The 26,973-nt window shown below is 33.8% G+C and overlaps 3 protein-coding genes across 4 annotated transcripts; 2 read left to right on the top strand and 1 right to left on the bottom strand.

Moving 5' to 3' along the window:
* Positions 1-1,204: 1,204 nt before the first annotated feature.
* Positions 1,205-2,716, bottom strand: LOC111374978 (protein PHLOEM PROTEIN 2-LIKE A9). 2 transcript variants are annotated; one of them, XM_022997741.1, is made up of 3 exons: positions 2,538-2,716; positions 1,894-1,985; positions 1,205-1,812 (listed from the first exon to the last, which is right to left on the bottom strand). In XM_022997741.1, the coding sequence occupies exon 3, from the start codon at positions 1,806-1,808 to the stop codon at positions 1,440-1,442; it is 369 nt and encodes a 122-aa protein (XP_022853509.1). In that variant the 5' UTR covers positions 1,809-1,812; positions 1,894-1,985; positions 2,538-2,716; the 3' UTR covers positions 1,205-1,439. The 2 variants fall into 2 exon arrangements, with proteins under 2 accessions (XP_022853509.1, XP_022853508.1); XM_022997740.1 differs by lacking the exon at positions 2,538-2,716 and adding an exon at positions 2,257-2,409.
* A 5,470-nt stretch (positions 2,717-8,186) lies between these two features.
* On the top strand, positions 8,187-13,371 carry LOC111374977 (vesicle-associated membrane protein 721-like). The gene is made up of 5 exons (XM_022997739.1): positions 8,187-8,613; positions 9,119-9,260; positions 9,354-9,474; positions 10,864-10,926; positions 12,981-13,371. Exons 1-5 carry the CDS (start codon positions 8,409-8,411, stop codon positions 13,122-13,124), a joined length of 675 nt encoding a protein of 224 aa, XP_022853507.1. The 5' UTR covers positions 8,187-8,408; the 3' UTR covers positions 13,125-13,371.
* Positions 13,372-20,798: 7,427 nt separating this feature from the next.
* Positions 20,799-25,039, top strand: LOC111374976 (protein argonaute 2). Its single transcript, XM_022997738.1, has 3 exons — positions 20,799-21,436; positions 21,911-23,111; positions 23,264-25,039. Exons 1-3 carry the CDS (start codon positions 21,019-21,021, stop codon positions 24,687-24,689), a joined length of 3,045 nt encoding a protein of 1,014 aa, XP_022853506.1. The 5' UTR covers positions 20,799-21,018; the 3' UTR covers positions 24,690-25,039.
* Positions 25,040-26,973: the final 1,934 nt, after the last annotated feature.

Raw genomic sequence — 26,973 nt, 5'->3', positions numbered from 1 at the left:
GTTGATTGACATGAATAATGATATGGAAAATTTTGAATTCTTGTGTGGAAATAATATTTTCTAACAAGGGTATTTTCGTCTACATAATTGGAAAATGGACATTGACAAAATTGTGGACATTTTTGCAAATGACTCGCTGAAAATGGACATTACGTGAAATTTCCTCTTGATTAAATTAACTAACATTAAAAACTCAAAATGAACCCCTCATTTCCCATTGAATAATGTTATTCGTAGTGAAGACCATCAATAGTTGCCTTACGTAACATATATAAGCAATTTGTTATTTGATGTATGAGACAATAAAAAACTACCATATTAATGCGTCAAATAATAAACTGTCATGTGTATACCACATAGGCGACTATCGATAGTCTTCATTGTGAATAGCATTACTCTATTCCATTTGTCCTACCTTTGTTCCCCTTATTGCTGTCGTGATGTTTCCTTTGCTATGCTATCTTCTGTATATTAAATTTCTAATTTTGTGAATTTTAAAGTTATAATGTATACTTTTTCTTTGAAATTATTAGGCAAATCGGGCGGCAAAATTGAAAAACTATTGGCTTGATGCTCGCCATGAACAATGGCTTTCTCATGGTGATACTGATTGAGGATCTCAACGCATTTTTCATACACAATCTTTTCAGTTACAGATATACCAGTGCATGTGATTATGTGATGTAGGAATATTGTATTGTAACATTCTGTACACATTTCTTGATTTTTTACGTTAGTGTCTGTCGGATATCCTTTTATTTCATTTTTTGTATCAGTTCTAAACAGCAGCATGGTATCATTTGCATGTATTTTTTTCATTACACCCAAAAAGAGATGATTTAGAATAATATATCAGGAATTTCCAGTAAACATTCATCTGGTTTGAGCACTTAGATTTCATCATGTTTAGTAGTGTACAGCTCCGATCTTCCAGATTCCGACTTTGAACATTTTTAGTGGTGTATGGCACTGAAAATCAAATTTTAAACTATTTTTATTTAAATATTTGTTTAAAAATTATCTTGCGACACTTTCATGAAATCACATGCAACGACAACCTATTAAGGATACATAACATAGGTAAACTCAGAGGTACTACTGTACTAGCTAGTATTTTTGGGGGGCAAAAACATGAGGTATCGAAATCAATGGAGTTCATCCTACCACCAAAGAGAATGAGATAATAGTGGATGAAACTCACAACTTGAATGAGGAAAAGTGATGAAGTTTATTACAAAAAGAAAACATCATGAGCTCCAATCATCTCTAATGTATTACAATTAATACAGCGCTGCCAGCAAATAAATCTGGCTTATCTCGAATATCAATACATAATTTTCTTCACTTTAATTCTCTCATGCCTCTTATTTTCTGATTGAATAACTTTCAAAAATATAAAGCAGATAATACATTATTCATTGTAAAGAAGGAATTTGCACTTAAGATGCTGCTTCTCTGACAAAGGCACCGTGAATTTGCAGGCCTCCTTTCCACTTCCCACTCCACACTTCATATAAACCAAAATAAAGCTTAGTATCAGTCATGTGCTTCTCCGTCTTCATCAGCTCACCTAATATCTCAAATGGTTGGTTTCCATTACCATTATTGGTGTTCAAAGAGACTTTTTTCCAAGAAATTTCACCCTCCTGTCCTCTCTTCATCATAATGTAGACAGGATACTTGTTCCAACCAAATGCGTCTACCTTTAACGATATTTTGAACCCCACTTCGTACTTCTTTTTAGGATTTATCCCATCAACACAACTGCTAACTTCAAGCCAGGACACCTGCAACAGTTCTGCAGGCATATTACTGAAAAGACTGGTTAGTACAGTAAAACTACGATATTAATATGTTGAGGTAAATATGAAAATGGAAAAGCCAGTGACTCACGGATTGTCTGGTAGTTTCCAGTAGCGGCCATCTTTGCCCCAAACTATGTTCAGAGCTTTGGCTGGAATAGAGATATTTCTCCCATTTTTATCCTGCACGAACAGAACCATAATGTTTATTTAGTAAATTCTTGATAATACAATAGTTAATTACAATATTTGATTTGTACTTTTAAGGTATTGTATATTGCAATGAAGGCGCGCAGTGCAAGGGGTTAGCGTAATTTTCTTAGCCAAGAAGAGAAGAGAAGGAAAAAGAAAATAAAAATAAAAGAGTTTCAGCAACAAGTGTTGGAGATAAATACCTAGTTATCTACAAACACTTCTCTAAGAAGTGGGAAGAAAATGAGGATACAAAGTGTACCTTTTGTATAGTTGAAAGATCTCCTTCATAGTGTGGACTCTTATAAACCATATTTGATCAGTGTCACAAATAAGTAGTATACAGTTACAAGTATATGAAGATCGATATGATAATTAATCTGCCTATTGATCTTGGGTATATATATAGAGAGGGAAATTTTACTTTATGAGAATTTTAGAGGATCATTCCACAAAAGAAGAAGAAAAGGAACGGGCAAAACCGTGTCAATTTTACAAGAGAATGTGATTGACTTGTCAGAATATATTCTCACGTAAAATTACCTAGGCATGCTTGGTGGGCCTTGAGATTTGGAAAATGTCAAAGTGCTCGAATTTTGATGACCAAATAGGTGGCCGATCCTTACATAGAGCGTGGACCCCGCGTGAATAAAATAATGCCCGATCCCCGAGGTGTGAGTATTCGGTCATCCCACATGTCAACCATTATGTTTGTGTAGCATGATCCTTGAGATTTCCTCTATGATCTGACTTGTATATTGGATTCCAGAAGAACCATAGCCCTAAAGAAATAAGAAGTTTTAGAAAAGGTCAGATCCAATACATAGCATCGGCCCACAGATAGAGTGCACAACTACAATATTCCTTCCATAATGCAATTGCACAGTCTTTCCAACTAGCCCCACGTATGGAATAAAAACAATGGGAATTGGTCTACAAAATGAAGCACCTTCACTTTGAATATATTCCTTCATCCCTACATGTAGTGGCTACATGTAGTGGAGCATAGCATATCAACAGAAGAATATCCGTGTTAGTTAATGCTGCAACAAGAGGCTGATGGGTTTTCATCACGTGGGCGATAAAGCAGGTTCTTCATAGGGAAAATTTCATAAATGAGAGATTTAGTATGGTATATTTCAAAATTAAGAAAACAAATTTCAAAATTCAAAAATCAAATTTTTATTTAAATTTATTTATGATTTAATTAATTAATTAATTTAATATATTTAGGTCACGGATCTATATAATTTGGTCACGAATTAACAATTTAATTACTAATTTATTATTTTTTGGTCACAAATCAAAAAATTTATGTCATAAATTATTTTACGATCACAATTCAAAAATTTTGCAGGTTACAGTTTGTTCATTGGTCACAAATAAAAAAATTAATTAGTCACGGATTAATTTCTAGTCACAACTTATTTCTCGATCACAAATCAAAAATTTTATAGGTCACATATTAGTTTTTGGTCATGAATAAAATTTTTTATAGGTCACAAATTATTCATTAGTCATAAAATCAAAACTTTTATTGGTCACAACTCATATATTCATTTCAAATTATTAAATTAATTGATCACGATTAATTTTTAGTCACAACTTAGGGGTGGGCATGGGTTGGGTTGGGTCGGTTTTTTCCCCAACCCAAACCCAACCCAACATGGGCGGTTTTATTTAAAGTCAACCCAACCCAACCCAACCCAACCCAACCCAATTAATGGTTTAAACCCAACCCAACCCAATCCGATCAAGTTTGGGTTGGTTTGGGTTGGGTTGGTCAGTTTGGACTTAAATCCAATTAAAGTTGGATTCGATTATATTTTTGTTAAATTTATATAAATTTTTAAAGTTTGAAATTACTTGAAAATCTCTGATTTTTTTTTTAAATACCTATGTAAGGAATTCTTTTTGATAAATGATGTATAAATAAGTTTAAAATTTATGAAGTATTTATTATTATTATTTTATTTTTTTTACATTCTTAATTTTTACTTTATTATGAAATAACATTTCATTTGTAAATTATGTTTATAGGAATCAATCTATGTAAAAAAAAATGGATGTTTATAAACTATAAGTCATTTTCATATCTTTACTATTGTTTTTATTTAGGTTTTTTTTTCATCTTAGATATTATTTTTTTTAATTTATCGGGTTGGGTTGGGTTTTAAATCATAACTCGAAACCCAACCCAATACAACCTCAAAAATATTTTTTCAACCCAACCCAACCCAATTGAACTTAAAAAATCAACCCAAACCGATCGGGTTGGTTTGGGTTGATCGGGTTGAGCGGGTTGGGTTGGGTTGGATTTTGCCCAGCCCTATCACAACTTATAAATTTATTGGTCACAACTTTTTTTCGGTCACAGATCAAAAATCTCATAGGTCACATATTATTTTTGGGTCACAAATTTTTTTTTTATAGATTACTGATTATTCATTAGTTACAGAATCAACTTTTATTGGTCACAGATCATTATTCATTGCAAATTATCAAATTAATTGGTCACGATTAATTTCATTGGTCACAAATCAAGTCAGAGTTTATTTGTATGTCACAAATTTTCAAATTAATTGATCACAAATTATTATCAGTTGCAAATTATCGAATATTTAGCTTACAATTAATTAGTTGGTCACGAATAACTAAATGCTTGATCACAGACCGCTGCCACCACCGTCGTAAAAAAACACCATCACATTGTCAACCACGACCACCACACAACACACACAAATGCAAAAATCAACCAAAATAATGTTATCACACAACCAAACTTGGACTTTGCAACAATCTTAATGCAATGCCACTACTACCACCAACTCACCAGATCGCGACCAAATCGCTATAGCACCAAAATACCTGACACCGCACATGTGACCACCACCATCACCACTACCAAACCACCTCAAAAAACTACCACAAAATCTACCTCAAAACCACCTGTGACCACCGCTAGCACCACCACCCACCACTGCCTGAACCATCACCCCCGACACAACCACAATCAACACTCCCAACAACAAAACACAAACTTACCCCCAACCCAACACAAACGCATCACCATGAAAAAATGAAATGAATTGCAGAAAGTAAGAAATCGAAATCACAAATCTGAAAGTTTAATTTTTGAATTATTAATTAGAATAATATCACAAATTACCACTAGCCACCACCCCAGATTCGACACCCACGCACCTCTCCGTCAGATGAACCATCAATCACCACCAGTAGCAGATCTGACACTGCCAGCCACCGCCACCACCAGAGGCATTGCTGCAGATTCGAGCAACAGCACCCGCCGTCGCTGTCTAGGAACAGCAAGGCATTGCTGCTGGCAGTGCCTCGCCATCTACATTAGCAACTAGATGAGGAGGAAGACTCAGCAAACGACTTCTGCCTTGCCGTCGTCGGTAAGAGTGGTTCTCGAACGGATGACGGTGGAGAAGGAGAGAAGAATGGAAACTGAGGATAGGCTGCTGGAGGTGAAACTCACTCCACTGTGATGGCTTCATCATCACAGTGTCGTCGAGTGAGTGATCGGTCACTGGAGAAAAAATAAAAATGGGGAGAGAGAGAGAAAGAGAGAGAGAGAGAGAGTGAATGATTTGGGATTAATTGATTTATCAAACCTTAGAGAAAAATTGAAGAGAGAGAAAAAATAAGTGAGAAAATTAGAGTTTTCTGATTTTTGAATAGTAAAACTTTCCATCTGATTTTGGAATGTGGAATTTTTAATGTATAGTATTTCGTGATTTCCACTTCTTCATATGTGAAGATCAAAATGGGCTACAATAATTCGTGAAAAAGCATAAAATAGGCCCAATACAGCCCATTTATTAGAAAAATTAATAAATACATTTTCACTTTTTAAATTGCATTTAACGGTACATTTTACATTTAAAATTAAACCAAATGAGATTCACCCCTAATCAAACCCTAAATCCGTGATTTCTCTATGCTGATTTCCACAATTTTTACCTAAATTCATGCTTTGTCAACTGAGGGATCTTTTTACGTTTTTCTCGGTGGAATTGAACAGAATTTCTTAAAATCACATGCTATTTTGATCATCAATATTTTCTGAACATTTTTGTCATTTATTTTTTTTATGTCTCTTAAGTTATTTATTGGGTAATTGGCGCAAAACCTCATTGATCTTTGTCTCTATATTGCATCTAAGGATGTCAACGGTCGAATCGAATCGAGAGTCGAAACTTGAGACTCAAGTTCGATTCAAATAAAAATGGTTTGGACTTTTTTTGCCCGAGCTAATCTGAGCTTTTAGCTCGGGCCTTATCCAGCTGAGCTGACTCATGTTTTTCTTTTAATAATAGTTTTTTTTTTTTAATTAATAACAGGCAACTTGCTACCTACAATAGCTTTTTAAATTTTTTTAGGCTCGACTTATCACTGAGCCGAAAACAGCCAATGACGAGCCACACGAGCTAGCTCTGACTCAGGCTGAGACATTTATTTTTTTACAAATTATATCCAAACATTTTATTTGTATCAACCATGATTTCAAACTTTTAAAATTTTGTTTCTTTCCCAATCTCACCCCCACCCAACAAATCAAAACCAAAACCAAAATCCATAATTAGATTGACCAACCTCCAACTCCAAGTATAATTGGACTTAATTTCTCTTCGTGTTCATAACCTTTCCACGCTTGTGCAGTCCCAATTTTCTAAATTTCTCTTTTGAATCTTGAATCTTGATTCGTGATTCTTTGCTATTATATCCACCGCAATTCTCACTATCAACAAAATATTTGAAAAAAGATCTCAAAACTCCTGAAAACTATAAGGGCATCTTCGATAGAGGCCAAGACACCAAAAAGTACAAAATTAAATAAGAATTATTCTTCTTATACAATTGGGGTTGACAATCCCAATTGACAATGTACTCACAGAAGGGATGACCCACAATTTTTTTATTTAGCGTAGACCCCCTCCCATATGTCTAATTGTCAACCGAGATTGTCAATCCCGATTGTACACATAGCATAACTGAATAAATAAATAAAATGGTGCAACGAACATATGTACCATTTTGCCCTTCATTTTGGTATAGAACAAATCTTTCCTTCCTTTGTATTACTTTTTTGTTATACAAGAAATTTTAATTCTTAATTTAATAGTATTATTAAAATTAATATTAATATTAGTAGATTGTTATTGTTACTATTATTATTTTAATGTAATCTTCTGTTAATTGTAATATTTTTATTAAATGAACTATATTTTTTAAATTTATTAATGAATTCAATATTTTTGTTAACTAAACGTAATTATTTATTTAATAATTTATATATCGATAAAATAAATAATTAAATAAATTTTTAAGAAAAATAAAAAAAATGAAGAAAATGATAAAACATTGTTCATTTACTGCAACTTTTGATTTTTTTGGGATGGTGATGATTTCAAACTTGGATTTGTCGAAGCATCAGAGGAAAATTGCAAGTAGGTTGATAAATCATTCGTTCTTCCACAAGTTTTTGGCCCTTTTTAGTTTTGGGTTTTGGTTTTTCTTTATATATATATATATATATAGATATATGTTGGGTGACATGGGGAACTTGCTACGTGTATGTTAAATCTTAACTTACATAATGTTACATATCACTTTATCGTTAAGGGTAGTTGGAATGAAATGGAGGAAAGAAGATTAAAGTTTTAGAGGTTAGGACTCAAGTGTAGTATAAATAGAAAGTTTGGGTATAGTTTGCCAAAACAAAAAAAAAAACAAAAACAAAAAACTTTGAGGCCACAATTGAAATTACTTCTTTTTAATTTTGGCCAATTTTAAAGGTTCGTTTGATTGCAAAGGTGGAAAAAACAAACCAATTTCATGTAAGTTGGAAAATAAAAAATTACCAAAATCATAGGAATTTTATTTTCAATTTATTTGTCAAAAACATGTTTTAAGTGTCTGTACTTTGAAAATCGGACTCCATTTTCACTTTTGTATCAAATAGCCAAAGAAAAAATGAATTCCTTGTATGTGACATGTTCCATGAAATTTAAAACTATCAAATGGACCCTAAGTGAAATTAATGGCTCTAGTAACTGACTTAAACGATAGGGGGTCTTTCGTATGTGAAAGGTCTTCTGGAGGGTTTTTCGTTAATTTAAAAGGACAGAGAAGCATTCCGTAATAAAGGCAAAAGTGAATGAGCTTCTGTGCAAAATGACTCTTGCTGCCACTGGACTCCAATTTAGCCTCCGCTTTTTCTCTCTCTAAAAGCCAGGAAGGAGTAAAGAGGGGGGTGGAAGAGAAAGGGCTACAAAACTATACTGCAGTGATCAAAATTTCAAGATCTACAGAAAAATAGTACCTGAACAGCGAAATATTTTATACCGTAGTTAGCAAGTTAGCAATCAATCCAAGGGTTGAATTGAAATGGCGCAAAACAGCAAGAGGACGTTGATCTATGCGCTAGTGGCGCGTGGGACGCCACCGGTGATACTGGCGGAGTATACAGAGTTCAGCGGCAATTTCAGCTCCATAGCTTACCAGTGCCTTCAGAAGCTTCCTTCTTCCAACAATAAGTTCACCTACAATTGCGATAGCCACACCTTCAATTATCTTGTTCACGATGGCTTCAGTATGTGCTAATTTTACTAGTATTAGCTCGAATCAATAGTTTTTCTTTTTTTTTTAAGGCTTTGCGTGGTTACCGTCATTTTGAATGTAGTGGTGAGGCGTTGATTTATAAGTTTGGAACTAGGAACCGGACGATTTGGGTTATGATTATTTTATTAAGTCGTTTATAATTGAAAAATTAAATATGATTATGCGCACAATTGTTTCTCAACATGGATTCCAAGGCAATTAACAGTAACGCCTTATTTTTACTTCTTTTTTCTCTGATGACTTCCAAAATTTAATTATCTTAGTAATTTGGAAAGTTTCTCGAGTGTGAATCCAAAATTGTTAACTGCTCCAAATAATTTATTAAAACGATGACTAATTTTATGAAAGAGGTGATTTGGATGTAATTTCAATGCCTTGGGAGAAGCTGAAACGAGCCAAAATGTCATTGCTATTTTATTTTTGCCCCTTATCGAGTCATAGTTTTTGTCCATTATTGGTCGTGGCATTCTGTGCAGCATACTGTGTGGTTGCTGAAGAATCAGCAGGAAGACAGGTTCCTATGGCCTTTCTGGAGCGTATTAAGGATGACTTTGTAGCAATTTACAGTGGTGGAAAGGCTGCAACAGCTCCTGCTAATAGCCTTAGCAAGGAATTCGGGTATTTTAGAATATTGTTACAGTTATGAGATGGTTTGATATGTTTATTTGTGTTAATGAAACGAAACTGATGTGTAGAAATTCTTTATTACAGACGAAAGTTGAAGGAACATATGCAGTACTGCACCGAGCATCCTGAAGAGATAAGCAAACTTTCAAAAGTGAAAGCACAGGTTTCAGAAGTTAAAGGTGTTATGATGGAAAATATTGAGAAGGTACGGAGAGTGTTGTTTAGCTTGTATATTCTGGAAGTGGAACTTGACCTAGGAATACATTCTTTTATTGTTTTGATTAATAATTATATCGAGATACCTAACCTACTTTCTGCTTAATGATAATAAATAGTTTCTCTAATGTCATCCAATCATATAAGCATTTGCTAGGAGCCATGCTAATCTCATTGGTTCAGTTGCTGAGAATTGAAACTTGGGTTACCTTGAGTATATAACGTATGTGCAAAAGGTAGCAATACCAGGTCAATCTATAGCATGAGAAAAGGTGGTAGGTAATCACTCTTGTTACCAGATGCACAAACTGCCATGAGAAAAATTGATAACTGTTACCACTGAATCCTTTACTGATCAGTGTCATGGAATTAAGTGGACTGGTAAAAATCATACTATGAATAGAAATAACAATCTATCAAACTGTTTTTCAAATACTCCCTCTATCCCATAAATATAGACAGGCTTGTTTTTAGTAGAGGTGTGCATAAACTGGCCCGGAAACCCACGGTTATACACACACGCACAATTAAATTTTTAGTTTTCTAATATACCCCTATTTAATATACATTGTTATCAACAAATATGAACTATTTCCATTTAAAAAATTACTAAATGTAGGGTATGGTAGGAAAAATGTAACAAAAATTTATATTTTCAACTATATTGATTACATTTTCTTAATCGGTGTGAAAATAGAAACAAGCCTATTTTTGTGGGACGGAGGGAGTAGAATTTTATGATGCTGAAGTACCAGGTATTATTGAAAGACACACAAGGCCAATTTGTTGGATAGCCTGATTTTTCCTGCCCATGGGGGTTGAACTGAACCTGAAATAACTAAGTAATTTTTGGTTTCAATGCAGTGGAAATTATCACAAACATTTTGATTTAACCTTCTTATAGGATGAAACTTACAAAGTTAAATTGCATGTCGGCTTATTAAGTTGTTTTCCCTTTAATGGTGAAGCTTGAAGAAATATTATATTATTCTGTTCTCACTGTCATTTTCACTCACAATGCAATTTGGACAGTTGACAGAAATCAATCAGTCTGTAATATTCTTTGATTTGATTACTTAGTGCAGAGCAGTTCTAATATTTATCTTTACTTTTTTTGCTACAATGTGATGCCTTTTCTCTTCTCTTTTCACTTTTCCTTGCAACAAGTGGTTTTCATTATTTATATCTTTTGGAAGTGTGTGATGAGGACACAGCCCCAAATGGGGAAGAAATTTTATTTTAAACAAAACCTAAAGTTAAATTGAAAATAAATCTTTCATTGTTTGATGCATCTTTGTGGACGAATGCCATTTTTGGCTTTATTAAAAGGTACTTTGGCTTGGCCATCTGTTATGTTATCTTTGTTGGTTTATTATAGGTTCTTGATCGTGGGGAGAAGATAGAGCTTCTTGTGGATAAGACTGAGAATCTTCATCATCAGGTATGTCACTATCTCTGTGGGTGCACCCGCGCATTCAGCTGTTCTTTAATTCTGTTGAGATTGGTTTTGATGTAGCTATTGTTGCTTGATAAAAAAGAATTTAAATAGCTGAACATTAAAATTATTGATGAGAACAATATTTAGTTTTTGTTTTGAGAGTGGTTGTTTTCACTTTTTCTTGGATGAGTTTTTTATACCTGCTGTTTCACTGCAAGTGTAATCTGGGATGAAAGGACACAGAACTATTAGCTCTGATGCATGCAGAATTCATACAGAGAAAGAAGGAAGAGGGAAGAATAAGATGAAGATTTTGGGGAGGAAATCTATTATTCAATATCAATATAAAAAAAATGGTTGAATACAGTGAAATCCTAGGTTCACTTTTATAGGTAAAGAAGTTAAAGGAATAGAAAACTAAAACCTTGTTAAATATTAAAACTAATAGAATCCAATCTATACAAACATAATTTAATGCATATTTAGCAAAGCCCTTTTTTTTTTTTTAAGCTTGTCAAACATACTTACCATCCACACATTTTATAGGATTCACAATTTACCATCCACGTATTTCGTAGAACTCACAACTTTTAAGTACCTAAAAAATTTAAGCTTTGCCGAGCATGGACTTATATAAAATATTTTCTCTCATAATCGATATCCTATTTATTTATAATGTTTCAAGGGAGTCCTAATCCATATCTATTCCGTATCCAAACTCTATTTCAAACCTCATCTTTATTACCCTGATAGGGATGACAAAAATACCTATAAAACTCTATTCCCGCAGGAGCCTTGTCCCGAACAAGACAAGGATTACCCGCTTAATTGGGTAATCAAGTTGAGTAAGGAACAGTGAATTCTACCTCGAGGTAGGTACGGGTAACGGGGCCTCATCCTATTTAATTTTATTTTATTATTATTATTTTTTTAATAAGGAATTCAATACTTTAAATGGAAATTTTTTACGAAATTTCATTAATTATAATAAAATATGGTAACTAAGATTATCTGAGGAATATAATAAATAATAAAAACCTTAGTTTTTCAAATATATTCGAATAATTTAACTTTTAAAGATAAATAAATTAATTAAAAAATTTAATAACTATAATATTGTCTCACTTGAATGAATGGGGATGATAAAATGAATTATCAAAAGCTATGAAAAAAATAAAAATTAAACGGGTACATTAACCCGCCCCGCCCCCCTTACCTTGCTTTAAACGGGTAACGGGGCAGGTACGGGATGTGAAATGCCCAGTAGTGCGGGGGAGCCCGCCTCGAACCCATCCCATTGCCAATCCATATTACCCAATCTATGCCCCACCCCCTCTCCCGTTGCCAACCTATATTACCCACCACATAGATTATTCCTAGTTTTTGGATTGATTTTTGATCTAACAAATGAACCGGCGAAAATTGATTCAGGTAGCCAACCTTGAATTTCCTGAGAAATCATTTAGAATGCGTTTGATTGATATGGAAAAGATTACCTATAAAAGAAAAGATTTTCCTTGTTTTGAGGAAAACAAAAACTACCTCCTTCCAAGGAAAATATTTTCTTTAAAAACAAGGAAAATTAGGCATATTTTCAAAAGTTGGAAAATATTTTCAATGGAAAAAAATAACAATCAAACACCCAAAGTGGGAATTTGTGTAGAAAACTGATATTTTTCATGAAAAATAAATGTAATCAAACACACCCTTAGTATATAAGTTGATTGAGTTTTGGGCCTTCTGGCCTGATCCCTGTTGTGTTTCCTGAATTTACTAATTTATTTGATGCACATTTTAATTATGTAGTCAAAGCGAGAGCGATGATTTTGATTAATTTTACGTAAGAAGTAGAATATATTTTCTGTACAACTGACTTTCGTCTCTCTCTTTAGACTTCAAATTTGAAAATTTGCACAAAAAAATATACTAACAATATTATGAGACAGGAATGTTGTGCTCCTCGATGAATCCATTTTCTTGGTGTTATTACAGATGCATTGATGATAAGGCATATCATAAAGATTGGTATACATATCTAAATTATTTTGTTGAAACAGGCACAAGACTTCAGGAATTCTGGAACAACACTTCGGAGAAAAATGTGGCTTCAAAACATGAAGATTAAACTCATTGTTTTGGCTATTGTGGTTGCCTTGATCCTCATCATAGTTCTCTCTGTCTGCAAGGGATTCAACTGTTGAAAATGAATATTATCTGGCTACGACAAATCATTTGTAGACGTGTGCTGATCTTGTTGCCAAAGCATCTTAGTTGATTTGACTGCCAAGAAATCTGTTATTATATGTACGTACAGAAATATCTGTAATATTCATATATTGCTGCAAGAACTATTTTTCATCAAAGAAGTTATATTACAGTCTAAATTGTGTATTTGCTAACATTTTGTTGCAACTTCTCTGGCAGTATCTGCACCCCTTTCGCTTCCTCTGCACTATTGTTTCGTAATTTCATTTTGTTTTTCTCTTTCACTTAGTTTGCCAGTATATTCAATTCCAAAACACCCTGATTACTCATAAGCAAATACCAATAAAGTCACCTAATAAAGTGAAGGAATTAATAATGCCAAGCAAAACATAAAACCAAACGACACGCAAGCTTTAAGGGCTTAGGGCCAAGACGGCCTAGAAGTGGTCATCTCAAGTTGCCTTGACATGGTTGCGGCCCATCAAATAGCTCAAATTTGTCTCAACTCTGATGCCCTTAGTCGGAGAGCATCTTTGCTGGTCACACTATCACATGAGATTGTTGGATTTGAAAGTTAGAAAGAACTGTTCGCAGATGATCATTATGTTAAGGAGATTTGGAGCAAGTGTAAGAATCGTGAAACAGTGACTGATTCCTATATTAGCGATGGGTATTTGCTCAAGGGCAACCAGGTTTGCATTCTTGTTTCATTTTTACGTGAAAAACTTATTCAATATTTGCATGGAGGTCTAAGTGGACACTTGGAGCACGACAAAACAATAACCAGTTTGGAAGCCTAGTATTATTGACCACAATTGAAGCAAGCTGTTGGCGTTATAATCTGAGAATGTTACACTCGTCAGGTGTCGAAAAGTCAAATGCAGAATACTGAGTTTTACATGCCACTTTCTATTCCTCAATGCATATGGTAAGATCTTGCTATGGATTTCGTTTTGGGATTACCTTGTACTCAATGAGGCGTAGATTATGTTTTGTGGTAGTTGACATATTCTGCATGATGATTCACTTCAGTCTTCATAGCCTGTCAAAAGACTTCAAATGCATCGAATATTATCAAACTATTTTTCAGGAAGGTTATTTGAATGCATAGAGCTCCCAAATCTATCGTCTCATATCGGGATACAAAGTTTTTTGGGAACTTTTGGATTAAATTGTGGAAGTTTTTTGAGACAAATTTGAATCGAAGTAGTAGTGTCCATCCCCAGATTGATAGAGAGAGTAAAGTCACTAACTGTATTCTTAGAAATATGGTTCAAAGTGTTTGTGTAGATAAGCCCAAATGGTAGGATTTTGCACTGCCTCAGGTGGAGTTTGCAAACAAGCTTAATTCATACTGCTACAGGCAAGTCCTCGTTTGCTATTGTGTATATAAAGAAGGTTCCCTATCATGTGGTAGATTTGGTGAAGTTGCTCAATGGCAATAGTAAGAGTGTTGTTGCTGAACATCTGGCGGAAGATGTGTTAGCAGTCTGTGATGAAATAAAACAGAAGTTGAAAAGGACTAATGTAACATATAAGGTAGTAGCAGATTTACATCGATGGGATAAACAATTTCAGGAAAGAGACTCACTGATAGTATTTTTGATAAATGAGAGATTTCTCATTGGTACTTACCACAAGCTGAAATCGAGATAATATGGGTCTTTCAAAATGCTTAAACGGATTAACAGAAATGCCTAAATTATTGATTTACCAACTCTTATAGATATTTATAGTACGTTAAATGTGGCAGATCTATATGGATTCCATGAAGACTAGCCTCTCTATTTTGATTATAACAAAGTTCTTTGAAAGTGGAAGAGACTGAAGTAGAACAAATGACTGAATGGATTGAGGAACAGTTGAACCAAAAAGGGAAAAACAGTAAACTGCAGATTGACGAGTGTGTTTTTACTCATGAGTTTTACACAATTTTAACTTGATTATTTGTTAGATCTTCTAAGTATAGAACGTTTTTTTATGTGGTTTTAGTGTTATTTTAAAGGTTAGATGAGCTTGTGTAAAAGAGTTACTAGAGTGAACAAAGAAGCCAAAGTCAAGGAAAATGAGCAGCCAATTGGCGCCTAGGTGCTACAAATTGCCAGAGAAGCAATTTTGGAATAGCAAGGTAGCGCCTAAATTACTATCCCGGCGCTGTGCCACTTATTTTAGTTTTTCCACTGTTTTGGCTCGTGAAAATTCTAGAAAGACTCCAAATTTGGAAGAACGTGAAGGGGAGTATAAATAGAATAATGGAAGCACTTTAAAGGAAATTCCACACATTGAAAGGCACAATATAAAACGTGAGATTTCGAGAGATTATCAGAATGAAGGAAAACAAAAATGTAAGATCTAAGTTTTAAAATAAAGATTGAAGGCAACAAGAGAACTTGGTGCAAGATTCATCCAATTTTCTACATCTCAATTCAAATTTTAGGGATGTACTCAATGCAAATCTTTAGTCTTTTTCTATTATTATGTAGCTAAATTTCATATTGGGGCAAGCAATATAATCTTTTGAGACCTTTTATTCAAGATTCAAGTTTTTTTAAATGCATGTGTTAATTTTAATTATGTACTTAATGTTTTGAATTCTTTAGCCAATTATTCAATTACTTCATGAATCTATTACGAATCAAGTGCTGAGTTATAGATTTAGACTACATATTACTATTCGGTAAATTAGTGTAACGCGTAGATATCCCTATATTAATTATTGCAATCTTAGATAAATTCTTAGAACTAATATTTCGTTTAACTATGCTTGATTTACATAAAGATGTAAAATTGATTAGTTAAATAGATTCAATGAGAACTCGAAAAGGGTAAATCGAATACAATAGAAGAATTCGATCGAGCACTACATTAGATGTGAATCTTGAATTAAGATTTAAATGTGATCAATAGATGAAATTGTTATACTCCAAGATCCATCACATATTTGAATATTCAACTGACCTTTGTGTGCAATTTTGATATTTTCAAGTATTTAAAACAAATCAACAATCACAACTCTTTGTTTGCTTTTATTGAATACTAATTAGAAATATTAAATTATGCATTAAAGTATAATCTTCGTGGAAAAGTCCATCACATTATTTGTTCGATATCGTACACTTACTATAGAAGAAACGTAACACAAATTTTGGCGTTCGAGCTCCAATTTGCGCCCATAATACCCATTCTGGAAAGAAAAACGACGGGTCAGATTGAATTCACAACTTATTGTGATATATAGTAGATTTTCGTCATCTGAGTTTGTTTAGAATTTGAAAATTGCATTTAAAATTTTAGTGCTATTGTTATTTAGTTTATTGAGAATTCTTTTCAATTTTAGGTCTTTTAAATTAGGCCCTTGATTGAGTCTCTTTTTTTCATCAAAATGTATTCTTAAATAGTGATTTAATCCATTTTAATCACACATTTTTTCAATATAATAATATTACAGACAAATTCAAAACATTTTTTTAATTTTTATTCACACATTATCCATCATAACACTTATAAAATGCATTTTTCAAAACAAAAAAAGAAAGGGCTCAAACAAGCCCTTAGAATTTTCATGTAAATCCTTATAAATAAATGGTTAATTATTCGTTTTTGGGCATCTTACATTAATAAAATTTTGTGAATTTATTTCTTTCATAATTTCGTGAATTCCAAAAATTGTGCTGTTAATGTTTTCGCTTGAATTCCTTGTTTTGTGTTGTGTCACTGACGACAAATGTGCTGCAAACCCTCAATAAAAAATAAACATTGGGGTATTATAATTTTGTTATGTTATAATTTTATTCAAAAAATTAATATAATATTTTTTTTTTCTCTTTATGTATGTTAATTAAATAAAAGGGAACGCTAATTTAAATTCAGTACAGGGCAAGGCTGGCCTGGAATCAATAAATCTTTGGTCAAGGAATTTTGCAATTCGGTTTTCAGTGGTCTCCTCCACTTCAGGACTGTTTAGAATTTAACAGTTGCATGCGCTTAATAATCTGAAGCTCAATTACTGCTTCTGCTTGGCCAATACAACTCAAAATATTAGTCTAACTACATAAAACTTAATTCCATATATTAATTAACTGGTTTCTATTTTGTGAACTTCTTTTGTTGCGAAGTTCATAACCCCGTGTGATAGAAATTAAATCATTCTTGGCCACCCAATTTATAATAGATTCAATGTTTTGCAATTTAAAATTTAAAATTTTTAAGTTGCTTCGTTAAATTGACATGTTGGATGTTCAACTGGTAAATCGGTAAGCTACTATTCTATAATATGGACATTCAACATGTTGACAACTGTGACATTATACAACGTGAAAGGTTCTATAGTTCACACTAATATTGTATCATAAACAAATTGAAAACTGGAATTGGAACGATTTAAATGAACTATTACAATAAATTTCGTTGTAAGTTGAATAATCCTCCACCCATTTCCACTCTTTGTTCATTTTCTTTGCACAACCATTCTTCCCTTCTTCTATAATCTCAGGGGCCGACCCAAACGACTTGGATTAGGGGGTCGAAAATAAAATTTATAGCGTATCTTCTAATAAATAAATAAAAAACTAAGCAAAAAAAAAAAAAAAAAACTAAGCAAAAATTTTTTTCCCCCAAAATCTAAAGGGTCAATTGCCACTATAATCGCCCTGCCCCCCCCCTCCCCCCGGTCCGCCCCTGTGTAATCCCTCATCATCTCATTATATTATTCCCACCCATCCCTAAAACAATACAAGATATGTGGGTTAATCATCAAATTTCTTTAAGATTTCCTAAACCAAACCCGGCATCACAAAACAATAAACTCATTTTCTTCTAACCTCACTTTATACTAATGAAATTTTGTAGTGCATGTAATAAGTAGGGAGAGGACCAGCTAGAAAATGTACATTTATTGATTTTCCTTACTAGGATCCATTCTATGCATAGCAGTAGTGGATCAAAAAATGAACGTGTATTTAAAATTAATATTTAATTTTAAGCAATAATAATAGTAAACATCTTGCATGTTCAAATTTATTGCAAAAGAAGACTCAAAGAAGCAGTGTCGGACACAAACATTTTAAGCTAGAGGGGCACAATCAAACTTGTAAAAAAGTTATCTACATTAAAAAATTTAAATTAAAAAAAAAATCATATCTCATGTAAATTTATATTCGATACTTCGATGTAATTCCGAAAACGAGCTTCGAAATTACATAGGCAATTTGTATATTCGACTAGTGTAAAATCGCTAGAGAATTTTTAAAGTTGGCATGTTATCAAAATTCTAATTTGGAACGGCCTATTTTGACAAGCCTTAACATTTGGTACGGTTGAATGTTTCATGCGCAATTAACGATGTAAAAAATAGTTCGTGAACATTTTAAATGGTATTAAGAATGTCATATTTTGATTTCGTTTGATATCCCGTAGTAATTTTAAAAATTGAAACAAAAAACATGAAAATTTTAATGATGGTAAAAAGAAAAAAAGAAATTTGCCCAAAAGTTTTCCGGGAAGGATGCTAGTGGAAAATTTGTCGATTTTTTAATCATTCAATTAGCTATTGCTTTCAGTGATAATGACTATTGTAGGAATTTGTTCAAATATTAAATGAAAAAGTGTGTAAAAATTGGAAAATGAAAATGAGTGTAAAAAATGGAAAATGAAAATGTGTGACTACGTGTCAATTTCGACCAAATATTCGGACTTAATCCGATGGTCAAAATTACAAAAGTAAATAGACCAAATTAGTCTACTTGTCGAGTAGATCGTCGTGGCATATTTGGAATCTCGAACCCAATTCCGGATGAATGAGAAATTGCGGACTAAAGTTAAAAGAAATGAAGTGTTGCAACTTTTCGAAAGGTGTATGTTTTGGCCAAGTGTTGCAACTTTTTTGAAAGAATGCATGTTTTGGCCCACACTACTTCATAGCACCCTTTCTATATCTATAAATAGAACCCTATGGACATGATTTTGGGTACACCAATTGTATTGAGCATTCATTCTCCTCTAACAATTCTCTCATTTTTAATTCCATAACATTTTCATGCATTTCCTTGGTAGAGAGGGAATTCCGTTCAAGTTCGTTGGTCGAAACCATTTGGAGTGCTCCTATGGCCTGACGTGGTCGTTGTATCGTGGGAGATGATTGTCGAAAAATCGTTAGCATCGATGCGGGACAAATTCATTTTAAGGACCAAGTGTCAAACACTCGTCTCGACCAAAAATTCATCGATTGCATCTTTCTTCCTCCAGTTTTCTGATTTATTTTAATTATATTTTGATTTCGGGAAATGATTAACATTATTTAATGTTTATGTTGCAAGGTTTGATCAAAAGAATCATTTGCTTTCGTTCAAGAATCAAAAGGGATGAATCAATATCCATGTATTCAGATTCGGTAACTTTTATGTTTTGCTTTTCAAATCCTATTTCGGTAAGTCGAAACTACATTTCGATTTCACGCAAATAATCGATATGATTTTGTGAATATAATATGCACGTAATCGGTGTAAATTTTCCCAAAAATAATAACTATTAAGATAAAAATAAAATAAAATAAAATAAATAAGTTATAGGAATTATTAAATAATTTTGTTTTGAGACTTAAATAGTAAATTCCAAAACCAAAATTTGTTCGAATAAAAATAATTCTTAAAGTCGAATTACGAGTATAAAGTATTAGTAGACTTATATATCGACCGCTATTTGAAATTTTACAATATTAAGGTTCAATAATTTTCATAACATATTTTTGCATCGTGAGGAATTTTATTTATTTTTTCTCTGAATGGATAGTTTTAGATTCCTAAAATTTGTAGCACCGTATGGTAACCTAACAAAATGACTAAAGTGCTAACAAGGAATTAATCTTATTATTTTTTTGATGTTTTGGAAAGTTTGGTTGACTGGTATCTTTTTTATTCTTTCAAACGGAAATAAGCGTTTGAAATAAACTGCAGAAATCCGGGACCCGTTAAATTTAGGCAAATAGTAAATTTTAGTATGGGTCGCGCAACTTCCATCATAATTCTAATTGAGTCACTTAACTTCAATTTTAAGTACAATAACTTGAAATTATAATGCTTTGCTATGTGTTTATCCCACACACTCGACTAGCCACGCAAGACACATAAAAACCAATTCCTATTCATAGTCCCACACATCTTCTTAGAACCCCCTCCATCATCTTTTCTTCATTATTCACTTAATCATTGGCGGAAAATTGAAAATAATAATTATAATAAATAAATAAATTGAAGGTTCATGTTACATTTCTAATGTACTCAATTACAATTGCACATTCAATAAACTGTAGCATCAATGTGCCGCTATGGAGAAAGATTAATTCTTAGAATATAACATGTAGATATAATTCAAGTCGACGTATTATTTAGACTAATTTTAATTAATTGCACGTTCATTAGTAACGAATTTCATTATAGGCATAGACACCTTGTGAACAAAGATAACAAAGTAAAAAAAAATTATAAGTGAACGACTAATTTCATTTGCATGGAAGGGTGGACTATGTAACATTTAATATATTTTCGAGTGACCTAATTAAAATTATAGAGAAAGTCGAATGATCATCGATGCAATTTACTCATTAGGTGATGTGGGTCACTTGCTCCGTCTCTTCCTCCTGCTTTCTTCCCCATTTTCTTGATGATTCTCGAACCTTCCTCGTACATGCTCACTCATTACCTTTCTACCCTAACACTTCATTTCTAACGCGACTTGTTTTTGAATCTTAATAGTGAAGCTAAGCCCTTGTTGGTCATTTCGTCCCAAGCCCTAGCCGTGTATAAAAAGGACCTTAGTCCCTCAGCTTGACCTACACAGATCATTTGCTTGTGAAGAGTTGAAGAGAGTAGTGAGATTCACAGTTATATTGAGAGAATGGACGGTGGTGGCAGAAAGAACTTTGGCCGGCGTGGTGGTGGTGCTTCCGGTGGACGTGCCGGCGGTAGAGGTGGTAACTATCAGGGTCACGGTGGTGGAAGAGGGAGGGGCAGGGCCCCGCAAGGTTCTCAATATCAAACTCCGGTTCAGGCGTATCAAGGTGGTGCTGGTGGGTCTCAAATCAACCCATCGCCGGCTCCGCGGGCGTGGGGCAACAGGCCACAACAACCAGATCAGGGCCAGGGAAGTGGTACCGGAGTTCAAAGGCCGGCGCAGCAGCCTCTGCAAGTCGGTGTGGGGCCTACTCCGAGAGGAACTTGGACTGGAAGACCCTGGGGCCCATCTACCTCTGCTTCATCACTTGCTAAGCCTCAAACTCAGCTTCAGCCGCAAAGCCCCCCTCAATCATCTGCTGGTACGATCCCTTAATTATCCAAAGCCGTTTCTTAAGAGATCTCGTGTATACAGTTTATATTTTAATTTTTTTTTCTTTGCTGACTTGTCTGGTTGAGATTGGCTCTTAGGAGACTTCAATTTTGCCACACATTGTTGCCTATATGTCAATTGAAGATGGATCTTGTTTCGATTTTATTTGGTGATTTGAGTTTTTTGGGTAAAAATGGACTTTTTCATGGTTGAGATAAAAATTTAAGAAAAACAAACAAATGGGGTCTTATGAAAATCTTTGCTGTTATGTAGAGAATAGGAAAACTAGTTATCTAGTTCAATTTCGAATGGTGTGATGCGAATTCTTGCCATGGAGATAGCACTCTTTAATCAGTTAATGATATTAGCTTTTAACTATAATAGATGTCTTTTCTACATGTCATACAACAAGTTTGAAAACTTTTCACTTTTTTATTAAATTCTTGTATGTCGTCTTGTGTAGTTGATATCCAATCCCTGAAGATTTCAGAGAGTCAGCATATATCATCTCCGTCTGAAAGTACTGAGAACAGAACCATGCCTATCAAAAGGCCTGATCGTGGAGGGTCACTTGCCATCAGGACCATCCCTCTTCTTGTTAACCATTTCCCTGTGAATTTTAACCCAAATGCAACCATAATTCACTATGATGTGGATGTTAAGCCTGTGGCATCCCCTGGGGATCGGTTTGTGAGAAAATCAGTATCTAAATCTGATTTGCGTCTAATTAGGGACAAGCTATTTTCTTCTGGCGATAGTCGGTTTCCTTTGTTGAAGACTGCTTATGATGGTGAAAAGAACATTTTCAGTGCAGTAACTCTTCCCACTGGAGAATTTAAGGTGGAGCTGTCTGATGGGGAAGATTCTAAGATTCGATCTTACTTATTTACCATCAAATTTGTGAATGAATTGAAGCTTTCTAAGCTGAAAGATTACTTAAGGGGGAATCTGTCCTATATTCCTCGTGATATATTACAGGGGATGGATTTGGTAATGAAGGATAATCCTTCGAGGAATAGAATCTCTGTTGGTCGAAGCTTTTACTCTCCTAATTACAGAGCGGGGGATGATCTCCATCATGGACTTGCAGCATATAGAGGATTCCAACAGAGCTTGAGGCCTACATCCCAAGGTCTTACATTGTGCTTAGACTACTCGGTATTGGCATTTCGTAAGCCATTACCTGTACTAGAGTTTCTGAAAGAGCATGTTCAAGGGTTCAATGGAGTAAATGATGTCACAAAGTTGAGGCAAAAAGTGATCGGTGCATTGAAAGGACTGAAAGTAAGAGTTACTCATAGAGTTACAAAACAGAAATATACTGTTTCAGGGCTGACTACGAAGAATGCCCGTGGTATTTCCTTTACATTTGATGACCCTGATGGCATAAATCCTCCCACAGAAATCAACCTTGTCGGTTATTTTATGGATAAGTGGGGAAAGAATATTGTGTACAAGGACATTCCTTGCTTGGATCTTTCAAAAAATAACCGGCCCAATTACGTGCCTATGGAATTCTGTGTCCTAGTTGAAGGGCAGAGATACCCCAAGGAACAATTGGACAGAGATGCAGGTGTGTTCTTGAAGAAATTATCGCTTGCTCCATCACATGAAAGAAAAGATACAATCTATGAAATGGTGCATGCTAACGATGGACCTTGTGGGTAAGTACAATCACCTTCTTCATTTCTTTATTTGCATTTTTGTGTTTGCTTCTTTTTTCCCCAATTGTTATCTTCTATTGTACCTTTCAATGGATAATGTGGGGAAGATTTACTTCTCAAGAATCTCAAGAATTGCAAATTATCTGTTGTAGGGATGTCATGAAAAATTTTGAAATTGGAGTTGACAAGAACATGACAAGGGTTGCTGGTCGTGTCATCGGTGCTCCTGATCTGAAACTTGGTTCTCCCAGCGTGGTTAAAGTGGACAAGGATAAATGCCAGTGGAACCTTGTTGGAAAATCTTTGGTGGAGGGAAAATCAATTGAACGTTGGGCTCTGATTGACTTCACCTACGGTGATAGATTTCCACTGCATGTGGATCCATTCATCAACAATTTGAGGAGCCGTTGCAGAAATCTTGGAATGTCTATGGATGAGCCTCTTTGGTATCATTCCGCTGATATGAGAGAATTTTCATCTATTAGTAGGATTGAGGGACTTCTTAGCAGTGTTGTTAAGGAGGCTATGAGGATAAAAAGTGGCAAGTTGCAATTGATTGTCTGCGTGATGACAAGGAAAGATCCTGGCTACAAGTATCTTAAATTTGTGTCTGAAACAAAAATTGGAGTTATAACTCAGTGTTGCTTGTCCATGCCTTCAAACAAAGGGCAAGACCAATACTTTGCAAATCTTTGTATAAAGATAAATGCAAAACTTGGAGGAAGCAATGTGGAGCTAAGTGGAAGGCTTCCTCATTTTGAGGGTAAAGAGCATGTTATGTTCATCGGGGCAGATGTGAATCACCCAGGGTCGAAGGACTCATCTTGTCCATCTATAGCTGCCGTTGTTGGCACAGTTAATTGGCCTGCTGCAAATAGGTATGCTGCAAGAGTCTGTCCACAGGATAATCGCAAAGAGAAGATTCTAAATTATGGGGCAATGTGTTCAGATCTGGTTAATACTTATGCTCGGATCAACAGAGTTAGGCCGAGCAAAATTGTGGTTTTCCGAGATGGGGTTAGTGAGGGTCAGTTTGACATGGTCCTCAATGAGGAGTTGATTGATCTGAGGAGGGCAATTTACAATAGTGATTACAAACCAACAATCACACTAGTCGTTGCTATCAAACGGCACCAGACTCGGCTCTTTCTTCAAAATGCTCGGGATGGGGGTGCCTCTGGCAACGTTCCTCCAGGAACTGTAGTGGATACAACAATCGTTCACCCTTTTGAGTTTGATTTCTACCTCTGCAGCCACTATGGAGGCCTCGGGACCAGCAAACCTACTCACTACTATGTTCTTTGGGACGAGAATTACTTCACTTCTGATAGCTTGCAGAAGCTCATTCACCACATGTGCTTCACTTTTGCACGTTGCACAAAGCCAGTTTCACTTGTGCCGCCTGTTTATTATGCGGATCTTGTTGCTTACAGGGGGCGTCTGTTCCAGGAGGTTGCAATGGAGTTGCAGTCTCGTGAATCATCATCATCATCTTCTTCCTCTGCTGCTGCTGCTTCTTTTGACCAGAGTTTCTACACTCTGCACCCGGAGCTGCAGAACATAATGTTCTTTGTCTGAATGGCCATGTAATCTCCTGGTGAAGGAGAATGAGCCAAATCGTCCAACCTCGTTTCTCATGTCTAGCAAACGAGTTTGTGCGGGAATCTAACGGGGGTTTCTGTCGAGGTGTGTGTACGTGAGGGAGGCCAACATATTTATTATCGTGTCTGTCTGTCTACTATACTATGGTGTGTTATGGATGTTTTCATGATTCCTCTGCTTTTTAATCTTAGTTCGTAATATGACTGTTCTCTTTGTATTTCTACGTGTCCGTCTGTCTGTCTGTCTGTCTGTCGAACCATTATTGTGCAAATTTGTAAGACTTGATTATCAATTGTGCATTTATATATATTTCTAAGATTCCAATATAAACACAGGGTGACGGCAATGACAACAAGAAGCCTGACATCATTAGTAACGTCATGCCAATGACTCAAGCACAACTGCTTCTGTTTACAACCGACAATTTCATTTTCCAAATTACTTGTACCGTTGTACGTATAAAAAAAGTGTCATTGTTGCAATGATTTTCTTTCATTTTTATTAAGAAAAACTAAAATAAGGTTATTTTTTATGAATAATGCTATTCTTTTGTAACGTTTTCAACGTATTTTTATTTTAAAAGGTTAATATTTAAAATCATACTTCAAGATACTCTTTAAGTTAAGAGTGTATTCAAAAGATTTTTTATTTTTAAAAAATATATTTTATTATTTGGAGAGTATATATAAATTTAGAGAATTAAAATTTTGAAATATTACAAGAAGTTTTTTATATTTAACATTTTACTACTCTAAAAAAATATTTATTAATTTTCTGTATATTTTATTTTAAATAGCTTTCAATAGTTAATTATGGAGAGTTGAGTTTTGAAGTGTCAAATTCACTCTAAATTAAAATGTTAATTTAAAGAGTTTTTTTAAGTATGATTTTAAGGATTCTCTTTAGGATAGAATGTTCTTAGCATTTTCAAGAGATACTCTATTTTTAAAGAGCATTTTTTTTTATCATTTGAAGAGCATCATAAAATTTTACAAACTCTTTATATTTAACACTTAATTTTACTATTTTCAAAAAATACTTACTAATTTTTTCTATCCTTTATTTTAACTAGTTTCTTTTTACATTATTTTATTATTTTCTAACATGAACATTGAAACAATTTGAATACATTTAATTATAGAAAGTTTGGCTCTCCAAATTTGGAAAGTTAAACACTCTCCAAATTATAATGTTAATTTAAAGAGCCTTTTATAGCATGATTTTAAAGGTTGATTTTTTAAAATATGGAATATCTTATGTTTAAATAGTCTCTTGAAGATGTTCTAACATTTTAATTTAGAGAGTGATTAGAGAGCTAAACTTACACTATATAATTAAATGCATTTAAAATATTTCAATTTTCAATATAAAAATAATAATAATATAACAATCTAGATAGAAGTTAGTAAAAATAAAAGATATAAAAAATAAAATTAAAAAAATATTTTTTTAGTAATAAAATTAAATATTAAATATAAAAAGTGTTAGATTACTTCAAAATTTTTATTCTCTAAGTTATAGAATATATTCTTCTAAATTAGAGAGTTCTAAAGATGCTCATAGTTTTCAACAATAAAAAAATAGTGAACATTGATAACTTAAACTTTTAATTCATTTCATATAACTCACTATTGTTTGAACATTGATAACTTAAACTTTTAATTCATTTCGTATTGCGTGATATAACTCACTATTGTTTGGCATTACGTAATATAACAATTCTGTCATCATTAACTATTTCGGGTGTTTATTTTCTTCACAAAACTGTTAGAATTTTGTTTGTTCAAAATCAAGTGGACAATAATAATAATAATAATAATAATAATAATAATAATAATAATAATAATAATAATAATAAAAATAAAATAAAATTGGACTTAACCATGAGGTCGCACGAGGCCCTCCCATTCTGGCTATAACCATGTGACCGCATGGCTATAGCCAATGTGGTCACATGGTTGACAAAATGTGACCGCTGGGTTGGTTTTTTATCCTTTTTCTTTTAAAATTGGTGACTTTTCATATTTGCTTTTGCACCATTTCGTGAGAGCTTGTCAATGCATATAAATAGGTGATTCAAGTGCAAGAAAAATGATATTGAATTCCACTGAGATCTATACCCAAATCACTTTCCAAAAATCGAGAACAAAATTATCACATAATCATTCTATTTCTTTTTACTTGTTCATTGTGAAGATACATCTTCACTTTTGCTTTTGGTGTTCTTCTCATCAAAGCTTGTTTAATCCTACGAACTATT

The sequence above is a fragment of the Olea europaea genome, unplaced genomic scaffold (assembly GCF_002742605.1).
Source record: "Olea europaea var. sylvestris unplaced genomic scaffold, O_europaea_v1 scaffold132, whole genome shotgun sequence".
NCBI lineage: Eukaryota > Viridiplantae > Streptophyta > Magnoliopsida > Lamiales > Oleaceae > Olea > Olea europaea.
This window is presented reverse-complemented; position numbering and strand designations above follow the sequence as displayed.